The sequence below is a fragment of the Sinohyriopsis cumingii genome, chromosome 11 (assembly GCF_028554795.1).
Source record: "Sinohyriopsis cumingii isolate HCF-2022 chromosome 11, ASM2855479v2, whole genome shotgun sequence".
Lineage (NCBI taxonomy): Eukaryota > Metazoa > Mollusca > Bivalvia > Unionida > Unionidae > Sinohyriopsis > Sinohyriopsis cumingii.
Window position 1 is genome coordinate 28,076,493 of NC_142971.1, and position 25,515 is coordinate 28,102,007.

Sequence of the window (25,515 nt, forward strand, 5' to 3'; positions counted from 1 at the left end):
TTTGAATTAGTACAGTACACTATAGAGTATAGACCGTAAGTGTGCTATGTGGCCCGGTGAAGTTTTTACCGGTACAGTAAATTGTTTTCTTTTATTTTATGTTTGAGAAATAAGAAACAACACGCAGAATGCAAAATAAATAATGACAAAACTTACAAATATAAACGCAGTCATATTAGTTTATGACAATTTATTGACATAGTAATTTAACATGAATTTGTACTTCTATGTGACCTGTTTTCGATTATGCCAATTATAGAGCAATGTCAATAGCATACCGGATACTGTAATCCATATATAAGTCGATGCAATTTCAATGACACAATCCATATATAAGTCGATTCGGAGTATAAGACGAAGACCGAACTTTCAAGTCAAAAAGTATCGACTTATACGCCAGAAAATACGGTACTCAGACACCTAACCACTATAGAAATGTTAGACTGTCTATTATACACTACCATAAATAACACTTGACTACCATTCTATTCTACTACCACTACCACTAGTGTTATTTAATGTTATGCAAAGGTTAAGAAACAATTTCTGTTAAAGAACAAAACTTGTTTACACATAATTGTCCCCCACCTCTTCAAAAAAAATTGAGTAATATAGTTTATGCATTTTCTTACATGTCATACTTTGTTCAGCTTAATAACTTTTATACTGTTTGAAATAATGGGATGAAATTTAACCACATTTGCTGCAAAGGGGTGAAATGTATATATATATATATATATATATATATATATATATATATATATATATATATCATCCCATACCACATTGCAAGGCCTCTCTTCAAGGTGAAGGTCACAGCTCAGTATTAATTTTTCTCTTCACACTTAATTCCTGTCTGCTCTATAGCCTTATATAGCCATTTGAGATTTATAGATGAAACTTTGTATACTTAACAATCTATCCGATTAGAAGTAATTTTGCATACCACATTGTTGGTCCTATCTTCAAGGTCAAGGTCACAGCTCAATATTTTAAGTTATCTGTTTTACTTATGCTTCTGCTCTGTTACTTCAGAATTTTTTTAGTAAAGGATGAAACTTGGTATATTTATATAGCATCAGATATGTCGTGAACCACATTGAGTTGCACCTTGAAGATTATGTCCAAACTTATAACTTGAGAGCTGTTTGAAACAAACAAAAAATGATGTTTTGGCAGACTTTTACATCATCAGCATCTGCATCCTATAATGCATTGGGGTCCAGTCTTCAGTGTTACAGTCACAGACAGCACAATATGTTAAGTTTCACATCACACTTTTCTTTCAACGCTATAAATTTAGATCTGTTTAAGGTCAACTGATGCAGCTTGGTATACTTAATTGTGCATCATTACTTTTAGCTGTGTTGCATAACATATATTATGTTCTATCATCAAGATCCATAGCACAGTTTAGTAATTTTTAGTTTTACATGACATTTTCTTTCCAATCATTAATTTTATAGCCGTTTGAAAATAATGGAAGAAACTTGGTGTGAGTATATATAAATATATATACAGTGTGACCCTGCTATGCACGCTCCATTATAACACAGATTTAGATATAACACAGTCATGGTGTGGCTTCTGAAATTTCATATACCGGGCATATATATTTTCTCTCACACATGAAAAAAAAAATCTTTCTTAAGAGTACAACAAAAAAAAAAACTAAAAAGTTTATCATTTAGGGGAAGATATCATGTTTGAATAATACAAAACAATCCTGGCGTGACTCCTGAAATTTTATATGTATTTTTCTTGTACACAAGAAAATAGCTTTTTCTTCTTAAAAGTACGACAAATAAAAAGTGTATTCAGCGACTGCACAGGGCATCGCCAATGTCACAAAGTGCTTTTTTTTAAAAATTTATCGGCAGCAAAATGAACATTTGCCAATTTTTCTAATTTATTGCCGACATTGTTGGCCATTTAAACTTGTATATGCAACCATTGGTTTGAAGTGGAGAAATTCAGAGGCCCCATGAAAGGAAGCTGCAAACTTGATATAAAATGCACTGAAATTTATCAATTGTTACATAAACAAATTCTTTGTCCACACTGACAAACATCTTAACAGTGCATTGTTTTATCATAATCTGCTTATGTTGACATCTAGCATGAGTGCTGTATGTTGTAAGACATTCGCAGTGGAGATCAACTGGATGAGGCATTATTTCATAATCTACCTTTCGTTGGATTTTCAACCGCTTGCTGATAATATATTTACATAGACTGACATTTGTATTTCAGTGGTAAATAAAATTAATCTTTTTTTCAATCAGAATTAAATCCTTAAGAACACTCATATTTTCTATAGTAATCCCTGTCATCAGACCAGAACACCTGTGTCTCTATCAAGCATTCACCCTCTTTTAAATTTCTGATGCATGTGTGGAAGGCAGCATTACTCTGCTACCACAAATGTAAAAAATAAAAAACACAAGATCTTACTTGTTGGTCTGTTAAATAAGCAGGGAGGAACAGTAACTACAATCAACCAAATGACAGGCAATTCCATTTTTAAAAATGTACCCAGATAAAATAGTTTGCTGAAATTTGAAAGAAAACAGATTACCTTTGAAGCACTGATTGTTATGAAAACGTACTAAGCAAAGAAGAAAAAAAAACAATCTCACTCATGCAATACAATTATTTGATGTTGCTGCCACAATAAGAAATGGGCATTTGTTTGAATCTCCAAAGCTGTCCTTGAGCAGTGTCTTCAATAATGCATGCACCCTTCATCAAAAAAAGCTTACTACAATCTTCAATAAAAACAAAGAACCTTTCTTCAAAGAAAGTCAGTACCAAACTTAAATAAATGCAATGGAATCTGATGGATTGTTTCCTTTTATGCCGTGACTGGAACATGTTTACTGTGCCATGAAAGTTTGCTTTTTGCAGGAAAAAAGTATATGCTTACGAATGCTACCAACTACAGCTTAAAAGGCAAACTAACTTTTACTGATGTACTGAAAAGTATGTGCTTCTTCATTCATTGTGTGATTGTGCAATTTTTTCCACTGAATTCAGACAAAATTATTGAATATTTTAAACGTGTTTGTGTGGATATTTTCGATGGAATTACTTGTAGATTAAATGGATGTGATGTTATTTGCAGGCTAGTACACGATGTTGATACTCTATTCATGCTATACTATAGACATGTACATATAAACATTATACGTGTACACGTACCAATGCGTGGTTCTCTGAATAAAGTAAAATGTTATATATGCCTTCTCTGTTTTCACTACAGGTGTATTTCTCTTTAAGCCCCGATCCCATCTGTAGGCGTGATCCGGTTTCTGCATTCAATGGCCGATCCCGCCTGTAGTCGTGATTTTTTTACTGCATTCAGTGGCCGATCCCGTCTCCAAGCGTGATGAATGTGTGTTAGATTCAACGTCTCTGATTGGTTAGAAATGGGTTTATTCCAAGAACTAACTATTAAGCCAATCAGAAATGATTTTACTTTCATTTGCGGAAATTTGAATTGTTCAGAAGCTAAGGGCTCCTGTTTTGAAAGCGGTTTAACTACACATGTTCTGGTCATGAAAAATCGTAAATGATGGCAGATGTAAGAGTGATTTTTGATGAGAGCAAAAATGAGGAGTTTCTCGGGTTTGATCTTGAAAATACTGAGCAAGCTGAGGAAAGATATGTTCGGCAGTTGGATATTTTGTGAGATTTCGATTCGGACATAGAAGTTTCTGAGATTGAATCGTCCGAAGATGAGGATGCTGACAGCGATGATGATCGAGTTCTTGCGGATAAACGTTGCACATAATTTTGTAAATTCTGTATAAATAAGTCGTGAAAGACTTGGACAAATAAGGAAAAAAATACATCACTGTGTAGACAAATTCATTTGCAATAAATGGTGAAACTTTCTTGGATTTTAATTGGATATAAGCAGAGAAATTAAGGTAAGAGTGAATGCATGTGCACGATGTTTACAAAATTTTTCAAACAGGTAAAAACTCTGGGGCACACGCAGCTAGACACAGCTTAGCGCTGCTGGGGCATAGCAGCAGTGATACTGATAATGGTCTGGGGCTGAATGAGTTAATATGCATTGATTTAAGATGGTAACTGCCAACATAGCACATATTTTTGTGCCCACATTTTTTACCTACCTTACACATACCCGGGCAATTCTTTTGGGTACATGCATTATTTTCTTCAACTAACTGACCTGGTTGCTTATAACACAGTTTGGTCTATAACATGCTTGGGTTCTATGGCACCCAGCTACTGTGTTTATAGCAGGGTCTTACTGTATGGTGACCCAGTCCTATCTTCAAGGCAAGGCTCACGGGTCAATTTTCAGGTTTTAGTCACATGTTCCCTTCTGCTTGATAATTGTACAACTGTTAAAGATAAATGGATGAAACATCTTATACTTGTATATTGCCACTAGAAGATGTGTTGCATTCCATATATTCACAAAGTTGAAGTCACAGAGCGATTTAATATTTTAATGTTTCATTCATTTTTGCTTTAGATCTCAAAAATTGTTTGAGGTACAGGGATTAACCATGCTTCTGAAATTGATGGTATATTGTGTCATTGTCTTTCATATTCACATCCAATATCAGTGATTAATCGTTTAATTTATTAGCAGCCCTTTAGCTCTTATTTCCTTTCAGATAGGGCAATGAAAGTTAGTTCTTTTCATGCTTTCTCAGTAACTACATTTTGTCACAAAGTTCAAAGTCTATATATTATGGTGTACTTTAATGACTCATCACGATAGGTAGGAGACACAATTAACTGAATTCGCTTGTTGAATGTTTTATTTTCATGAATTCTCTTTTTATCTCATTTGCAAAGTGTAGGTGAGACATGGAGGTTGCATTTCTGATGGTTTTGTTGTTGTTTTTATATATTTCAGAAGTTGTCTGTATTTAGTTCAGTTACTCTGACACCATTGTATGTACAGTCATGAAACTTGATGGCTGTATCATCATCGAGGACATTCTCACAAAAGTAGATCACTGACCTTTTCACACTCCAGCAGTTAAGTTAGTGTAGTTGGCTCAATTTCTCTGACATAGTTGTGTATACAGTCATGAAACTTGGCCACCACAGGTAAATTAGTTTGTGGAGACTTAGTTTACACAGTTTAGTAGTTATCCTTACTTTGCTTTTAGTACAGATTGTGTGTAAATTCATTTAGCTTAATGGGTGTATTTAATGTTTAAAGGACTACATGGGCAAATTCATAGTGATCTAGCTTTTTATGTTTCAGCAATTAACCTTTTGCATTTAGCTCCATTTTTCTTGCACTGTTGTGTTTAGTCAAGTACCTTCATGTGAATATTCATCTTGCAGGAAACTACTTACCATAAGCAAAAGTAGGTCACAATGATCTACATTTTATATTCCAGCTGTTGCTCCAACTTTCTACATTTAGCTAATTTATTTGACTTGATGGGTTTATCTTGGAGAGCACTACTACTCACGTGGGCAAAGTTAGGTCACATCTGTGTACATTCACAAAAACTGCATGGGAATATTCATCTTGGAAGATACTAGTTGTCATCGGTAAAAGTAGATCAGAATGACCTACTTTTCATGCTCTAGTGATGTTTTCACATTTAGTTCAGTTTATCTTGCATTATTGTATCACAGTTTTGAAAAATGTATGGGTGCATTCATCTTGGAGAGTGCTGACTACAGGCAAAATTAGGTTTACATCACCAGCTCTTCATTCTTCAATGATTAAGATTTTTCATTAATTTTAAAGGACAAATGGCAAATATCAACCCTTTGCAATACGAACTTGGTGGATGGTTTGCACTTGATGTGAGGAAGAAGCCCATTTCTGTAAAGGTTTAAGGTCAATGTCAGTGTGACTGAAACAAGAAAAATAGTTTTTGCATCACTTTCACGGGCCAAATTGATGGAGAGCTTGTAATTGGGGTAATGAAGAATTCTATTGATTTTGGGGGATCAAGAGATTAAAGTCAGGGTAAATGCTTCTGAAAGAGGATAAATAGTGTCTGCATTGCTTTAGTTCTACATCTCTTAGTAAAGACCTGGACCAAACTTAGTGGATGGCTTACACTTTGGAGTCCGGAAGAATCCTATTCATGTTTAAATCAAAAGGTCAAAATATCATGGTCTTGCTTTCAGAAGAACAATGGTTTCTGCACAAAAAGTTCTAGTTATTGACCTTCACCTGATGAACTGAAAGAAGAGACATAGTTTTTGCATAATAACTTTAGTTCTAGACTCTGTACTTTGACCAAAATTTGTGGAAGGCTTTCAGTTAAGTAACAAGAAGGAAAAAAGTATTGATTTTGGGATCAAATGGTACAAGATCAAAGAAAATTATTTTATGAAGAATAACTTTTCTTCTAGAGCAGTGGTTCCCAACCTTTTTGAGTACAAGGACCCCTTCTTAACTTTAGAAGATTTTGCAAACCCACCCCCATGCTAATAGCTGTACTTCCGGCTCCTTTGTAATAACCCTGTGGCCACTGTTCTAGAGTATGTTCCTTGACCAAACTTTATAAATAGCTTGCACTTAGGGCAGTAAAGAAACCTATACATTCTAGGGTCTAAAGGTCAGAGGGCAAGGTAAAGTAATTAAGAAAAGAATGGTTTCTACACACTGAATTTATATAAATATCTCATATCTTGACAGAAGATCAAGGTGATTGAGACCTGTTGGTCAGTAATTTCTTGAGTCAACCATTCCTTGCTTGTGCTTACAGAGAGAAATATTAAACAAGGGGTGGGTATATAATGTGCCAGTCACAGTACTCTTGCTGGAATACAAAGTGGAGCAGACAAACATAACTTTCTGTGAAATTTTTGTTTCATTCTAGAATGATAAGGAAGAAAAAGAAACAGAAATTACCATTCCTGCTAAGGATAATACAGATGAGGTAATGCACAATTCATAAATGATTTGAATCTCAGGAAGGGTAAAAAAAAGATGACCCAATGCACTAATTATTACTAGTTGTCTCATATTTTAAGTCGGGGTCATAAACATGTGCCCCATGGAGTTATTTCCTGTGGCCCACAATAACACCCAGAATTTGTACAATAATTAATAATGCAATTCTTTTCACATCCAGCCAGTATTGTTAAAAATTTGATTGTTGCATTTTTTTCTTTTCGTTTCCAACATTTAAACTGGCTATCTTTTTATATGAGCTGCTTTCGCTGTATGAAAAATTGTGCTATTGTACTAGTCATCATGTGACTATCATGATGATTTGAGTTTGAGACCCCTGGTTTAAGTGATGTGTTCAGCAACCTACACCACTCCCTTGATAACTTATGCCCTGATAACTCACGAACCCGCTTATAACATGGTGTCAGACGTGGATCCCATTTTTTAAACCAGAAAATACCAAAAAAATTATCCCTATTTGTTGAACTTGAAGAAAATCGCGATCAAAATTGGTAACGGAAACTTGGATGTATCACTCGTTTTATCGTTGAAAACGGAAGATAGGACCTGGAAATTTTAATCAACACCATGAAATATCAAATTTAAAAATAACTCCAAGACGGATGCTCTAACCACTAGGCCACCGGAGTGGTCCCATGATGTAGTTATAAACATTAGTTTCAAAGAACATAATATTTGTTGAAATTGTTTTTCCATTGTCTTTTTGAAAAATGTTACGCCTATATGGTCTTAAATGAAGTAACAAAAAAGAGCAAAAACCAACAAGTTTTGTAAAATTCAACAAATAAAGTATTGTGAATGAAATCCTAAATAGGCCTAAAAGTCACAAGTCCAGATGTATGAAGTTCCAACTGAATTATAGTGGTATTCCAATTAAATTCCAATATTGACTCTGTTAATGTGCATGTAGTCTCTAATATATTAATGTGCCAGTGGCCTGGAATGTGTTGATGTTTTGAATCTTTTGATATATGACAACAATATAATCCAAAATGTCCTTGTCTGAATTCACAATAATTCCAAATTAATGTTTCTCTCCAGGAATATTATTAAGCACTTTTTAATTCCAGTGAGTAATAATTTGAATAAATAAATCCATCCAAATAAAAAATTGAACACAACAATAAGACTGATTCTTTATCAAGATGTTAAGGGAAGAATGAGTAATTTTTAGCTAAACAAGGTTACCATATTTACCTTATATGTTGGGACATGAAAAAAAAATTATTTTTTATTTTTTTTCCTGTCCCAGAACTTATGGTAAAACATTTTTTCACTTTGGTCACATGTCCCAGGACGTTAAAAAAACCCGAATTTTTTTAATTGCATTTGTGGTTCCCCCCCCCCCAACTGCAATAAAATAGATAAATAAAATGCTTAATCAATAATAAAAAGAAAGAAACTAACATTGTGTTGTTATCATTTATTTCTTTTTTCAACATGAGCATTAAAGAATAAAATATATCCATGAAATCTGTACAAGTAGTGTAGGCTTCCATACTGTAGCGTGTATCAGTTATGTCTGATATCACATATCACATTGTTCTTTGACAGGAACGTTGAGAAACAATTGTTTGTGGTTGTGCTCAAAGGTTTGAACATGTTATTTGACTGAAAACTGGAACCAGCCAAATCGCAACAAGAGGGAAATAGTCAGCCGATATCTTGAAGACACCATTCACGCATGACACGGTTTTGGGTGCAAAATAATCAAGATTGAATTATATCCAGGTCTACTGTATAGTATCTTGCAAATAAAAATCATCATTTGAAAACACATTCACCTGAGTGCAAGTGACAGTCTTTTCACCAGCTCGGGTTACAAAAGTATCCTTACTATTTATCCGCAGACATCAATGATACTTTGTATTAATTGTAACCACATATGCCAAGCACATAGAAGCCCTTGTGATGAATAAACACAACTGGCAGCGAGCAGCTAACTCCTTCTTTGAACTTACCGACAGGACATCAAAGACAAAAGGTTATTTTTATTACAAAGCAAGCCAATTTCAGAAGCCGACTTTAGTTACTTTTTTTTGTTGTAAAGGATGTCAATACAAAGGTTATTTTATTGCAGAGCAAGCCAAAATCAGAAGCTGACAATGGATTCTGTGAAGTGAGCCATTTTTTGTTGTTTGTTTGTTGCTTTTTTTGTTTGTTTTTTTGAATATACAAAGACGGCCGAGATATGGAAGCAGACGTGGGTTCCTTTTCACCTGCATTCATGGGAAATTTGAAAATAAATTGAAACAGTGGAACAAATTTTATAGTGACACAATATAGTGCTTTGTTCCCAGATGTTGATGACCCAGCATCACCCAGAATATTTGGAGAAAATAAAATAATGTGATGAATGCATGAAGGCCAGAAGAGAAACACGATTTTGCAAACGAGAGGGAAATAATCAACCGATATATTGAAGACAACTGCCATTCCTGGTGTTAGGTGCAAAATAGCCAAGTTTGAATTATATCCAGGTCTACTGTATGACAGTATCTCACAAATAAAAATCATTATTTGAAAACACATTTACTTGAGTGCAAGTGACAATCTTTTCGTCAGCGCGGGTTACAAAAGTATCATTACTATTTACCTGCAGACATCAGTGCACCTTTGTATTAATTATTACTACAGATACCAAGCACATAGAAGCCCTGGTGGTAAATAAACACAACTGGCAGCCAGCCAAAAACTTCTTCTTTGAACTAACTGACAAGACATCAAAGACAAAGGTTATTTTTATTACAAAGCAAGCCGACTTTGGACTCTAAAGCCGGGTGGTTTTTTTTAAAGGATGTCAATACAAAGGTTATTTATTGCAAAGCAAGCTGACTATGGATTCTTTTAAGAGTGCCAATTTTTTTATTTTTTACTTTTGAATATACAAAAATGGCCAAGTTTTGGAAGGTAACTTTGGTTCCTTTTCACCGGTATTCATGAAAATTTTGAATATAAAGTGAAACAATGGAACAGTTTTTAAAGTGACACAATATAGTGCTTCGTGCGCAAACATCGATGACCCATCATCACCCAGAAGATTTGGAGAAAATAAAATCACGTGAATTCGTGAAGGCCAGAAGAGAAACAGATCATTTCGCCGACAATATGATCATTAACTTGGATGAAACTCTAGTATACTTTGATCGCATTCTTGGATGGACTGATGAAAAGATGGGGGTCAGAAGTGTAAGAATTAGCAATACTAGTGCAGATTTGGAAAAAAAGCTGACTTTTGTCCTTGCAGTTTCTGCTTCAGGTGATGTGTTGCCTCTAACAATTTTTCATGGTACAGAAAGCTAAAAAAATATTCATGTACTGAAAGAATGGATCGTACATGTTGAGGAGAAGGGTTGTCTTAATGAGATGCTGCATAGAAAGCTAAAAAAAATATTTATGTACCGAAAGAATGGATCGTACGTGTGCAGGAGAAGGGTTGTATTAATGAGATGCTGCTGCAGTGGATTAAAGAGTTTTATCTCAAGTACACAGTTTTATATTTTTTTTAAAAAAATTTCAGTTGGAGTGCATTTTCCGACTTGTAATTTTCGAATGATTTTAAAGGTGTCCCACAACTTACGACTTGAAAGAAAAAAATGATGTGTCCCAGAACATACAGTGCACAAAAAATTAACTTTTAGAATTAATTTAAGGTGTCCAACAAATGCGGTACATAGCCCCTATGCTTGACCTAAGTCACAATTACCATTTTCTGAAGATAGTCTGTCACTTCATGGAGTTTTCCAGCTTTTTCCTGTATAAAACTTTAACTGTTTGGATCCATAGGCTTAAGCTTTGAGATTGTATTGGGTGGAAAATATGCAAGCTTTATGTTAGATAATTTCACTTTTAGGTGTGCAGAAAATTTATCTTGTAGCAGGATCTTTCTGCTTTACACTTTCATCTGATGATTTAACCGACACTCCAATATAGGTGATGTCATCCATGCCTTTCTCTTGTCCTCACAAGTCACTCCTAAGTTTGAATTACTGTACCCCCTTAAAACATAGGTACATGATTTGCCAGTCACTGATGGTTTCAGTTCTTCACCAGAAACAACTTGCATAGACAAAAATAGAGTAGACATAATGCCTTGTTTATAAAGGAAGTGATAATATGGACTATATATATCCATAGTCATGTTGATTTTCACTCTTAGTCTGGTAACCAGTTTTTGTTCAAGGCTCGTATCACTGTGTGAATCCACAAAAGTTGTATCAAGTCTGTATTGACCAAGTTATGATTTTGACTATTATCTCAAGTCATAATCATCAAAGAGAACTCAATAGGTGTAAGTCCAAAACCCTATCACAACAATGTTGATTGAGCCCATTTACTATAAACACTGGCATTTGTAGATAATGATATAATATTAACTGTAGTGGCCAACAACTATCCAAGCAATGAAAACCCGACACCTGGAAACAGAAATTGAAAAAGATAATCTGATTACCTTACTTACCATATAAATTAAATATTGGTTTTGAACGCGTACTAGATAAAATGTGGACACTTGTGAGGAGTAAATTTGCCATTTTTGGACTAAAATGCTAGTCACATGCTGCATCAGAGGGGTGGCCACTCATGACAAGTACTTTTGTACACAAACATGTAGGTGCCAAGAAAACTGGCCATGTGGAGGAGGTAGCTACTTTTGAGGGAATCACAGTATTTTCAATATGATCTAATGAATTTATGGTACAGAAAGCATTATTCATGTCAAACATGTTCATAAATAATTACAATATATGGAAAAATGTTTATACAGAGCTGGTGCATCTTTCTCCTTCACATAGGAGTGGCAAATCTAAATTGACTCTTTTTTCCATTTTATTTTCTTTTCATTTCATAAATATGTGGTACAGTGGTATAGAAACAGTGTACATTTCAGTACTATGAGCTTTGCAGAGGAAGATTTAACAAATGACAGATATGCAACAGATATGCATGGGCTAAATTGCCATAGTCCACTGGCTGCTTCCATGATATATCTATCTAGAGACAATTTGCTTTGGAAACATTACTGGTTAATCAAGAACAGTGTTTATTTCTGTTTGGCAGGGTTTGTTCACAGAATATGTAGCTTGCATAGCAATGAGAAATTTATGAATGATGCAGCCTCTTATACCAATATTGTGTTGTCAGTGGAATGTTTTGTTTTTTTTTAAACCACAGGCTTAACGGTTTTAAGTGAAGCTGTAAATGTAATTGTAAAAACATATAAGGAACACATTCTGATCACTTCCTTAACATTATGTAATTTTGACCAGTCTATTGAACAGGTTGAAATACTAGCAGAGAAAACAGAAGGGATGAAAATTGATGGTCGTGGAGGAAAACTTTCTGCAAAGGGGAAATCAGAAATAAAGGTATGCAAATTTTGATAAGATGTTTAATTACAGACATTGCAATTTCTATTTGAAACATAATGTGACTATTGAGCAATAATGTTTATTCTTCATACTTAAATTTCATTACCCCCAAATGCTCCACATCACTTGATAATATTTTTTATGCAGTTAAAATGTCTTGGATTTTTTTCCTTGTCTTTTGGATTGTTTTTGTTGTTTTTAAAGAGCAAAACATCACTTCTATCATAAATTAAAATATGACTCATTATGTATTACAATACATATATTTTTTTCATTTTCAGTCTATATACAGTGTGACCCCGCTATAGCACGCTCCATTATAACGTGAATTCAGATATAACACGGTCACAGTGTAGCTTCCGAAATTTTATATACATGTATCTTTCTTGCACATGAAAAAAATAATCTTAAAAGTACGAAGAAAATAAGTTTATTCTCATTTTGGGGAAGAATAATACAAGATGATCATGGAGTGGCTCCTGAAATTTTATATGGATTTTTCTCGTACAGGGAAAGAAAACAAAATTCCTTAAAATTATGAAAAATAAAGTGAAAATATTTATTCTAGGATCGCTTTGGGCTTCGCCAATGTTGCAAACTGTGGTTTTATTTTCCTAATTGGTGGCAAAATATAACATCTGGCGATTATTTTTTTTATTGGCAAAATTGTTGGCTGTTTAAACTTCTTGTTGTTGTGGGGGTTTAAGGCCATTTTTCAACACACGATAGGCTATACATGGCGGCCAGTATTAATGGTGGAGGAAGAACCAGGGAGAACTCCCAGAAAGAACCAACGACCCACAAGAAGCTACTGGCAAGCTTTCTCACATACCCACATTGGCTGAATCTGAGACTCGAACTGGCACAAACAGAGGTGATCCATAACGGAGAGCGCTTTAGACCACACTGCCACTCGAGGCCCGTTTAAACTTGTATATACAACCATTGGTTTGGAGTGGTGAAATTCAGAAGCCCCATGAAAGGAAGCTGCAAACCTGGTATAAAATGCACTGAAATTGATTGAAATTGATCTATTTGTTACATAAACAATTTCTTTGTCCATATTGATAAACCATCTTAATAGTGCATTGTTATATCATAATCTACTTATGTTGACATCGAGCATGAATACTGTTATGTATTGAGATATCCGAGGGTTTTTTTTGTTGTTATTATTTCTGGTAGCAGAGGACAACCAGACGAGGCATTATCTTGTAATCTATCTTTCGTAAGATTTTCGGCCGCTTGCTAGTAATTAACATATTTACGTAGACTGACACTTGTGTGTGGATAGTATGTAAATAAATACTTCAGAACACCCATATGTTCTATACTAATCCTTGTCATCAGACCAGAACACCTGCATCTATCGTCCGTTGACCCTTTTTTAAATTGAGTGGAAGGCAGCATCACTCGGTAACCACAAATGTTAAAAAAAAAATCTTACTTGTAGGTTTATTCAGTAGGCAGAGAGGAACTGTAACTATGATTGACAAAACAATGGCCAATTCCTTTCTTAGAAATGTACCCAGATAAAATAGTTTGCTGAAATTTCAAAGAAAACATTACCTTTGAAGCACCGACTGCTATGAAAACGTACTAAGCAAATGGGAAAAAAATTAAGTCTCAATTGTGCAATGCAATTATTTGATATTGCCGCCACAATAAGAAATGGGCATTTGTTTGGTTCTCTAAAGCCATAGCGGTGACTTCAATAACGCATGCACATTTCATCAAGGAAAGCCGACTACAATCTTTCAATAAAAACAAAGAACTTTTCTTCAAAGAAGTCATTACCAAACTTAAATAAAAGCAATGGAATCTGATGGGTTTTTGCATTTTCCAATGTAATTGGAACACGTTTACTGTGCTGTGAAAGTTTCCTTTTAGCAGGGAAAAAGTTTGTGCTTACAAATGCTACTAATGGCGGCTTAAAACACAAACCAACTTTTACCAACTTGGGACGCACTGAAAAGTAAATGTGCTTCATCATTTGTTACATGATTGTGCTATGTTTATGCACGGAATTCAGACCTATGTGACCTGTGACAAAATTATTGAATATTTTAAATCTGTGTGGATTTTTTCAATGGAATTACTTGTATTGTGGATTCAGTGTATGTGATGAGATTTGCAGGTGAGTACACGGTGTTGATACTCTATGCCTGCTATACATAAGACATGTATATATAAACAGTATACACGTATATGTACTAATCCATGGTTCTCTAAAGAAAGTAAAATATATATGCCTTATCTGTTTTCACTACTGGTGTATTTCCCATTTAATATGCATTGATTTAAGATGGTAACTGTGCCAATGAAGCATGTATTTTACCGCCCACATTTATTACTCCCACCCAACACACAGAGATTTGTTGGGGTACATGCATCATTTTCTTCAGCTATCTGACCTGGTTGCTTATAACACAGTTCGGTTTATAACACGGTCTGGTTCTATGGCTCCAACTACCCTGTTATAGTGGGGTCACACTGCACATATTTGTTGTTTCACTGCCATAATTTTAACTTTTCTCTACTTCATCCACTTGAAGTCAACATCAAAGGAAGAAAATACTGCTGTCACTTGCATACAAATTGAAAATCAAGAAAACAGTCAGGTGCTGAGCAAGAGAAGAGGAAGGAAGAGGGCTTTTTCTAAAATTGATGGAGTAAGTATTATCTAATGAGTACCTGTGAGAGACATGGACATTATACTTTCAACAGTGTTGATGTTCCTGTTGTTCAGATTTTGGATATAGCTTCCTTTTTATTTTGTTGTTTTTCTTTCTGCAGTGTTACAGGTACAATCACAATATATGGTGACTTGTTTTTCTTTTGGAGTAATGCTAGATGATGGCAGTGACATCATTTTTTAAAACACTTAATGACATGAGGTTTATTCCTTTCTTCCTTCCTTACCTAGCTTTTTGCAGTAGGTCATTTTGTTTTGGCTTTGTTTGTTTGCATGTCACCCTTTGAATTTTCTTTGACCTACTTGTACTTTCGCCAAATTTCACACACTGGTTGCCCAAATACCTGATGATTTTCTGGTCCAAAAATCAATGTAACTGTGATCCCAAACAAAATTTTAATCTAACAGATGTGTTTTTTATGTGAACAAAATATATACACAAAGTAAATATTACTTTCTGCATGACCGAGTTCATTTAAGGAAGGATTATATTAATTATGTACTTCATATAAAACGAGATTTTATTCAGTTAAATAATATTGATCTTTTGTAAATCACATTCATTTTTATTTACAGCTGGAGTTTGATATTTCTTGCAGTCAAGATGATTTTGCACTTCCATCTACAAAAAAGAAGGCTAGCATTGTGACTCATGCAATCATGGTTTAACTTGTCAGAGGACAAATATTGTCACTGAATTGCAAAACACAAGTACATTTGGTTGAGAAGTCTATTGATGTCAACAAATAGTGACTCGCTTTAGAATACTCGTTTTGAAAGGGCAGTTCAGTTTACCTAGTCTAGATTGTAGATTATAAACTCTGTCTGTGTGTGTGTATAGTTTCCTATGTATATCTTGGTGTTGTCATAAATATTACTCTTCAAAATACTATTGACATTGTTAAAATATATTCTATGAAATCACCAATTTTTTGGGAGTGGTGGTGGTCCAGTTTTTGTTGTGGTTTTCATGGTAGAATTTAGAGACCTATTGAACAGTATGTCTACTGTGGATACAATAGGACTGCTTCCAAAATCCATGTCAGGTACCAGTGAAACTGTAATTTGTCATAAAACCACAAAAATGTATACCCACAAATAAATGTTCAGTATTCCATAATTTGTGTACTCTGTATGATCATGGTTGTAAGCTGCAGATGATTTATAGATGTAATGGTGAGTTCTCTATTACACTTTTATATGGTCTTTTAGTGATTGCATCATTTGAGGAACAGTGTGTGTTGGCTTTGTCAGTGTTGTCCAGGTAGTAATTTTCTGCTTTATTAAATAGTTGTGAAAAGATAAGATCCTTCTATTCCTAATTTATATGTAGAATGATATTAGGAAGCCTGCAAATTAAGGAAGAAAATTTCTCTGTCTCCAAGGGGAAAAAAGGAAAAACAAAAATTAATTTCTTTAAAGTGAATACATACTTTTCAACTTACAACCAAGCAGAAAAATAGATTTTTCCAGTGGTTTAAAAAGATAAACATTCAAATTCTGTCATTTAAATGTGCAGTTTATCTGCATCTTTTATTCAAATAAATTGAATAAAACTTTTAAAGGGATTGGAACAGTTTTACTTTAAACCTTTAGCCCAAAGTTGTCATTAGTATGATGCATTCTATCAACAAAACAATACAGAATGGTCAAGTTCTGGATGACCTTTGCATGTTTTAAACGATTGTACTCAATGACAGCAAATACACTCATGGAAGTAGTCGTAAAATCACACACACCTTAAAATTGTCTTTGTCAGTAATGCATTTGACAATTGTCAGATGCATGATAAACATCTTTATGATTATGACTCAGTCTGGTACCAAATCTATAAAATTTTCAAATAACACAGTTTCAAGCCATGGTTTAAAATACCCAGTTCATTTAAATATTAATTAGATTTGGTATTCATTTTTAATCAGTTACTTGATGTCAAGTATACACTGATTTGTGATAATATCTTAATACATGTGATTTTTTTCCCCTATTGCATCTTATTACTTTTCTCTTGAAATCTTGTTTACTGTTGTGATGTAATCAGGTTACTGCTGTGATACAGTATTCACTTGTTGCTATGGTTGTTCAAGAATAATATGAATATATTTTGTCTTTTCTTTATAATTCTATGGATTATTTTTATTGTTGACGTTGGAAGTAAAAATATAAATGGAAGTATTTTCGTTTTCTCTAATTCCACAATCTTTTTATGATTTAAACTCAACGTTTTAACCTCAGTAACAAGGTTAAAGATTAAATGAATTGACTTACCATATGCATTTAGGTGTGTATACAAGATTCTTTTAGGTTAGTCCCAAAAACACTTGATCACATAATTGTAGTCAGCATTACCCTATGCCTTTCCATGCTATAATCACCTGGATATGCAAAAGTAGAAAACAACAAAAAATAAATTTAAATCAGAATGTTGAAGAAGAAAAAAAAATGTACCTCAATTTATCAAGTTAATCTTTAATCAAGTCTTTGTTTGATGGGCAAATAGTACAAGAGACCTGTTAAACATATAAGAGTTACTCAAAAATACTGAAGCTGTACTGTACAAAAATATATATAGAATTCAAGACAAGACCTGTTGTTTTTTAACTGGTGAGTGTTAAAATCACCTCTAATATTTTTGACCTATAAGATTTTCAAATTAGCTACTGTAGCAGTCATATTGGAAACAAGATCAGCACTATTTTCAATCAAGACAAACTAGACACCATTTATAGACTTTTGATGACCCCATGTTGATATGACTATCCATTCAGAAGAGTTAGTGATAGTTTTCAAAATGTTCATTGTGGGAGTCATATTTGAGGTCATATCTGAACCATTTTCATTCAGAAACAACTAGATGTCATAATTAGTCTTCTGGTGAAAACCCTTCAACTTTCCACTGCTTTAGTAAAAACTCTATACTGAAATGACTTTCCATTCAGGAATGGAGTAACAGGATTTTCAAGAAGGCTATTGTGCTGGGTTGGACATCAGATTGGCGCCATTTTCATTTAGGATGAACCTGATATAAGAAGTCTTTTTGTGAAAACCCCATGTTGATATCACTTTCTGTACAGAGAAGCGATGAGATTTTCCAGATGACTGTCATGGTGGACATTAGGCACAATTTCCTTTATTTAAGAGCAACTAGACGTAAGCCTTTGAGTGAAATCCCCATTTTGATATGACCATCTTTTCAGGAGGAGTAGCAACAACAAGAATTTAAAGATAGCTGCTGCGGTGGCCATATTGGATGTCATAGTGGAATCATTTTCAATTAGGACCAACCTGACATCAGAAGAAGTCCTCCGGTGACGGCCACATGTCGATTTGACTTTCTATTCAAGAAGAGTAGAAATAACAAGATTTTCAAGATGGCAGCAGTGGTGGCCATATAAGATATCAGATCAGCATGATCTTCATTTAGGACCAAAATAGACATCATAATTTTTTTTGTAGTGAAAACCCCATGCTGATATGACCATCCATTCAGGAGTACAAAATGTTTCAAGATGGCTGCTTTGGTGACATGCTGAAAGTTTGAGCAGTACCATATTCATTTAAGACCAACTGGATCCTCAGGTGAATGTGTGTGTAAAGTTTCATGGCAATCCTGCAAGTAATTTAGGTAGAGTAGTGATAACAAATGTGTTAATGGACCAACAGATGACAGACTGTCATGTAAGCTCATCTGGTCTGTGACCAGTAGAGCTTAAGGTTTCCATTATTTCTCAGGCTCAGTCAATTAGGCTTAAACTGCATTTATCAAATCAGTTGAGTAACTAAGCCCCAGTAAAAAATCTCAGTCATGTCAAAGAACCATAAAAATAGATACTAAATATTTTTGGCAATACACTTGCCATACAAATGCCTTCAAAGCTACAGAAAATTTATAACTGTTTTAAAAACTACAGAAAATGTTGTCGTTGTTGTGGGGTTTAACGCCATTTTTCAGCACACGATAGGCTATGCATGGGGCCAGTATTAATGATGGAGTTGGAACCCGGCAAAACCCTGGGAAGAACCACTGACCCACAAGAAGCTACTGCTAAGCTTTCTCACATACCCACATTTGCCGAATCCTAGACTCGAACCCACACAGACAGAGTACAGAAAATGCATAATATTTTCAAATTCCACATTAGTGGGAATCAAAATGGTCACTTTTCCAGCATCATTATCATGAATAATTACAGTTTTGGCTCACAAGTTTCATTTCATATTTTAAACCCCCTGATCAGTTAAATAATTATAAAGTCTGGCAATTCTACAACACTCACTCCCCCCAAGACCATGGGTGCACGATCACAGTGATGGAAATTTTTTATTTTGGATTTGATTCATTTATATTCATTTGCTTGTATTTCAAAAAACCATGATGAATTTTCTTTATCCTTGGGATTAATTATTCTGAATCAATGACAATTTATTCTATAACATGTGCTTACCATTTGGTATTAGGGTCACAGAGGATTCTGCAACACTCACTCTTTCCCCTTTGAGCTAGGGGTCAAGACCACCGACAAAATATTGGTGTTAAGGGTTTGATTCAAGTTTAATTTTCATTTGCTGGGTATCAATCAAATTTATCATGCTCCTTTATCCTAATCAGGCCTTGAATGATTGTATTTCCAGCATTCCACATGATCATCAAACTGGTTCCCACACTTTTTTCAAGAAAAATTTCCATTTCTTGTTCAGGATGAAATTCATATTTTATTTCAAGATTCATATACAACCATTTATGAATGGAATTAAAGAACATTTTAGCTTAGAAAACATGCATTTTTTTAAATATATTTCTATGACTCTCCTATAACATAAATCAGACATATGACCATGTAATAAGCCACAAAATATATCACAGGAAACAAGTTAAATATAAAATTGGCATATAAGTCATTTCAATTTAAGTAATAAAAATGTTCACTTTGCTGAACTGCATTATGGTGGTATGAGGAAGCAAAACAAGAAGAACTGAAATTAGTTTTGTTTTCCTTTCAGACTTTTATCAGAATAATCGGTTATAAATCAAATAGCAATTTCTCAAGAAGTTGTAGTAGGGTTTAACGCCATTTTCAGCACAAGATATGCTATACATGGCAGTATAAATGGTGGAGAAAGAACGTGTGGAAAACCCCAGAAAGAACCACCAACCCACGAGAAGCTACTTGCAAGCTTTCTCATGTACCCACAGTTGCTGAACCGGAGACTCGAAACCCATGCAGACTGAGGAGAGATGGCAATGATCCATGATGGTGACCACTAAGACACTTGGGGCCCCTAATTTCTCAAGTATAATATCTATTGACTAACAGCATATAATTACAGAAAACCAATGTTATTAGTGTCAACAAATTCAAAACAGGGATTTGGTACATGTACCACTTGAAATTTACATGTATAATATATAAAGGAATCATTTTCTATCTTCTAAACAAAAAAACCTGCTGTATATTAGAATTTTATCTCACAAGAAAAGAATTTTAACCTTGAAAATCTATGCATATAAAATCAAAAACTAACAACCTTTCTCTCTCTGGGTGTGTAAGTGTGTATGATTAGGATTTTTAACATAGCCTTAAAAAAATTTCAGTCATATTGCTACAATGTTTGCAGTGTGGCAGTTTAGGGGCCATCCATTTAGTATGTATGCAAAAGTCTAGCAAAGCTTGACTCCACACAGAAACAATCAAGGATTAATAATATTAATGTGTTTAATAAAATGGATATTCCACCATGCTGAATGGCTGGCTGCATCAAAGAAATAAGCTGCATTACTTTAAAAAGTTTGTCTAGTGTCCACTGAAATTCAAACGCTGACTGAACCCTCTCTAACATGTTATGTATTAGACAAATTATTATCGAGGTTTCCCATACACACACCCCCATTTCCTATGTGTAGGGTGAGAGTTAACTGCCTGTTGAAATACTGGAATTCACCACCAATATGCGGTGGCAGCATGGAGTAGTCACTCTTACCTGCATGAAATCGATAGAAAAATTATTTTCTGATAAACTCCATTATTTTAATAGTTTAATCTTTAATCTGCTAATAGATGAGACAAAATTGCAGCATTGATGAAATTTGACCTGGTCCTCGCCTTCAGCATTGCTAGTTGCATGACTACATCAATTTCAACCTATATGTCCACATCACAAGAGTTTGAATAGTCACGTGAACATTTAACTCCTTTCCAATGTTGTACAAACAATTGAAAATGTCAAAATAAAGTCACATACTGTTTGTAAAAAAATCAAAAGGCACATAATTCTCAACTCGTTTACTCCAAGAACAACAACCAGAAACCTGTTCCTGTCGCAGCAACCTGGACATAGATTCATCAAGCAGCAAAATGTGTCAGTGTAGTAATGTGATGCATCAAAACTATCGTCAACATGTGCTCAATTCTTGACGACTCTTTCTCAAAGTTGCTGTGCCAGCACCAGATTTCTGATAGTTCTCAGAATAAATGTACTGAAAATTATGTGCCCTTTCGTTCTTTTATAAATAGTACATGACTTTCATTAATATTTTTAAATTCTTAACACAATGACGTGTCATTTTTTATTTTTTTAAATTTTTTTGTTGTCTATATCGCGTGACAATTGGACTTCGGTCACAAATGTGTAGGTTGTCAGATTTGTGTGGTCGTGTGACTAGCAATCCAGATGGTGAGTACCAGGTCAAATTTCATCAATGCTGTAGTTTTTTTAGTGGATTGAAGATAAAACCATTATAATTCTCAGAAAATAAATAATTTTCCAATATAGATTTAATGCAACTTTGATACAAAGTAACAACACTTAAGTTTGCTAGGCCCACTGGTAAGTGACTACCCTATGCCACCACCACAAGATGGCAGTGAATCCCATCTTTTAGATGGGCAATTGTCTCTAACCCCATCCATATGGCTCACACCCAAATGATATATACTGCAACCTCCAAAAATTTTGGTCAGAACACAATAAACTGAACTTAGGATTAGTTCAGTTAACACATTTAACGTAATTTTTCTGTCATCAAATATTTGCAAAATTCAAAACCTTTTCACGGAGAAAATTACACCACTGCTTCTGACTATTTCCCAGTAGCATGTGAGCCTTGCATTTAGAAGAGTTATAATGGCTCCCAAATGTCAATTTTCCTAACTTTGGTTTCCAAAGTTCTTTAGTTTAAGGCCATGCTAGGTGACTGAAGTGAGTTGTGCATTTTGCAATTTATGTATTGCCAATCATCAAACCTTAAACCTAAAAAGATGTTAAGTATTTTTAATTCTGGAGTATTAAGCTCAATTTTATCACAGTTGGACATAAGTCTAAATCATGATTTCATTCCACAAACATTCAAATTTCAAAGCATAATAGTATAGGTTTATTCCAACTGTTGCTTATATGATTACCTAAGTGTAGATTAGACACGGCAATTGGTGACCCACTCACTACCATTCCCACAAAATAGTGCATATTAATATGCATCGGCTAAATACAAATGTCCCTTAGCAACCAATTAAAACAATTTTCAGCTGTCACATGCAATATCTTTGTCGGAGGAACAATATCTGCTACAGATTTGTTCTCCTTGGGCATTCATTTATTCCATTCTGTTTTATTCACCCAAAAATCTAATGTCAGCCATATAGTGCATATTCAAACTAAATCCATCGAGTGAAGTTGCATTTGGCATCCCAGCGTTTCATTAGACAGTCCAGTGTTATTTGGGCTTCTTCAATTTCTGCATAAGAAACTTTACTTAAGTGTTATCCATACCATTCTGTCAGGGATTTCACAGCCAATCAGTAACCTTTGTAAAACCTTGTTGTGCCCAGTTACTAATGCTGGACCACTTGCTCACTGACAGAATGAACCAAAAATTTATCAGTAGCAGCAGACAATCCCCTGGACAAACCACATGATTTTTTTAATTAAAAAAAACAGTTAACTGGATCTAGTTTGTATTGTGCATAAAATAGTGTTTAAGTATTTATTCATAACACTTTATCAAACTGAATATTCAGACAGATTGTAGGTACCAAAGGTTATTTTAATTGGTAGAGCACAAAGAAACAATAAATTATTACCAAAAAAAAAGCCAGGAAAAAGAAATAAATATTCAATTCCACTTTTGGTTTACTTTAATTTTCTTGTGTGGTTGTATTGGGAAGTCCAGTTCTAGGTCTAAATCATCAAGATCCTCAGATTCTGTGACTCTAAATATGGGAGAGGTTTTCTTGGAATTCATTGTTTTGAACCAGGAGGGACTTGATCCAGGAGTCAGTTTAAAGTTACTCTGCCTATTTCCATCCTCACTGGATCCACTTTTCTCAGATTTTGTTGACTCCTGTGAAAAGCCTAAATCCACTGTGGGGAAAAAATAATGTGGAACTTGCACCATTTTGGAATGTAAATTAACAGCTTTTGCATCCCTTTTCTTCGAATTACTAATAGTGTTTGCTGAGTTTTCCTGATCATTTGGAAAAAGTTTATTATTCTCTCTACCTTCATTTGCACTATGTGACAGACTCATTAGTTTCTCTTTACTTTTTTCCCCATTACTGCTCTTGATAGAATGATTACTTTCCTTCTCATCATTTTCCTTAAACTCCAAAGTCTGAACATTTTTCATAGTGACATCTATTTTCATCTCTCCAAAGATGGCATCTGAGTGATGTATTACCTGAGTGTTATCTTTACTGTTACAGCTTCTTTTAATTTGCAGGGATTCATCTTTATTTTTCTTGAAGTGTGCTAAAACTGCATTATCTGAAAGACTAGTATCAAGCATATCCAAAGAATTATTTCCATGTGAACCATAATCAGACCCTAAAGACATACCATTAAATGCAAACCTACTTAGCTTATTAAGAGGGTTCTGAGAGGCTTTTGTATGACCATCCTGACCAGATTGTTCAAAATTTGCATTTGCCTTTATCACATTTGTTTTGTCAGGCACCCTCTGTTTGTTGTTCTTTGCTTTATTCACTATGTCTATTAGTTCTTTCTCTGCTTTCTGCTTTCTCTTCTTTCCAGTACTGCTTTCAACAGTCTTTGACATGATGTTTGTTTTTGATGATTCAGAATCATCAGTTGCATGGTTTTCCAAATTTTTCTTGCTCCTATTCCTCTCAACTATTTTTTGCTTCAGCTTTGCAGACATAATTTTCTTATTAGTCCCCTTCCTTCCAGATTTTACACAAATCAATCTATGATGTTTGTCAGTGCCTTCAATAAAATCAGACCCTTCTTTATTCTTAGAGTTGTCTTCCCTGAGCTGTTCTCTCTGAGCCTTCTGAGTCAACCTATCACTGATGCATTTCTGAATAACAGATTGTGACTTTTCAAAATTAATGTTTACTTTATCAAACTGGCTTGAGATTTCTCTAGGAAGGGTTTTTGTGTCTTTTTGAGTGATCCCTAAGTCGGGAAAATTCTCTATCTTTTCCAGAAGACAACTCTGTTGGCCTAGTGGTGATGAAACTTTGCTTACCTGCAAGTCCATGACTTGCACGGATTTCATATTGGAGGACACACATTTGTCATGCTCTTCTTCAACACTAGATTCCAATAAATCTGTCAGAGAGTTGTTTAGGTTCAAAGAAGCATAAATCTTAGGTTTCTCTGCATAAAAACCATATAACCTCTCATTGTTTTGGGTTTCAGAAACTGAAGGTTCTTCCAAAAAACTGACTGCTTTTTCACTAAACTTTTGCACATTTCTACAAATATAAATACTGGATTTGCTTCTTTGATTGGAAATGGGAGGATCTGACTCTAGAGTCTCTGGTACTATAACAGGCTGTTCATAATTAACTTTGCCTCTAGGGTCTATTGAGCCTTCATAATGACCTAGCTGTTGCTCTTGTGCTGGCTCTTTGTGGATGCCTTGGTTTTGCTGAGGTCTTTCATTTTCAGAATTTTCTGACTGGGAAGCAAGAGCTGCCTCCATCTCTTCAACTTGCTGGATTTCTTTCCTGAGCAACTCGGGGAGTCCAAGCCTTGTTAGAATCAACTCGGCTAGAATGGAAGAAAAAAAGATGCAAACTGATATTTTAATTAAATTGTTCATAAAGTAGACCATTACATAGTTCACTGGTCAAATTTAGGTTCCAAAGCCTACTAGCGGTTCACAATGCCAGAGTTTATTATAAATTCTTTTGGGTGCACATTTCATGGATTTAATGTCTACAACAAATTCAGTATCTTATGTAAAATATCTTTGCCATATATTCTGCCATTTCTGAGGGATATCCCTGAAGTTAAGTACCAACAACTGAGAAGGCATGACTCCATTGGATGGGATGCATTCAGTGTACACATTTCATTTTACTTAAAATGAAACCCAAGAGGTACGTGTTTAAAAAAATGACTGTGTGTTGTGTACACTTAGATTTTTTTAAGGCCTCTTGATCCAGAAAGTTTTTTTAAAAAGTATTCATGTATGTAGATAAAGTAACTGTGTTAGCATAATGTTTTTAGAAATCATTGTATTTATTTTGTTTCATGAATAAGATAAA

At 34.4% G+C, this 25,515-nt stretch overlaps 2 protein-coding genes across 3 annotated transcripts in view; one reads left to right on the forward strand and one right to left on the reverse strand.

Moving 5' to 3' along the window:
- LOC149787820 (uncharacterized) overlaps positions 1–19,566 on the forward strand; it is a 199,429-nt gene extending 179,863 nt beyond the window's left edge. The window contains exons 18-21 of the mRNA XM_089974041.1: positions 6,843–6,902; positions 12,208–12,306; positions 14,865–14,981; positions 15,581–19,566. Coding sequence (XP_089830167.1) covers positions 6,843–6,902; positions 12,208–12,306; positions 14,865–14,981; positions 15,581–15,673 — 369 coding nt within the window. The 3' untranslated portion in view covers positions 15,674–19,566. The remainder of the gene's footprint in view (positions 1–6,842; positions 6,903–12,207; positions 12,307–14,864; positions 14,982–15,580) is intronic.
- Positions 19,567–19,690: 124 nt separating this feature from the next.
- LOC149787822 (DNA helicase MCM9-like) overlaps positions 19,691–25,515 on the reverse strand; it is a 198,334-nt gene continuing 192,509 nt past the window's right edge. For both annotated transcript variants that reach the window (XM_089974035.1, XM_089974037.1), the window contains one exon: positions 19,691–25,015. In XM_089974035.1, the coding sequence (XP_089830161.1) occupies positions 23,115–25,015 (1,901 nt within the window). In that variant the 3' untranslated portion in view covers positions 19,691–23,114. The remainder of the gene's footprint in view (positions 25,016–25,515) is intronic.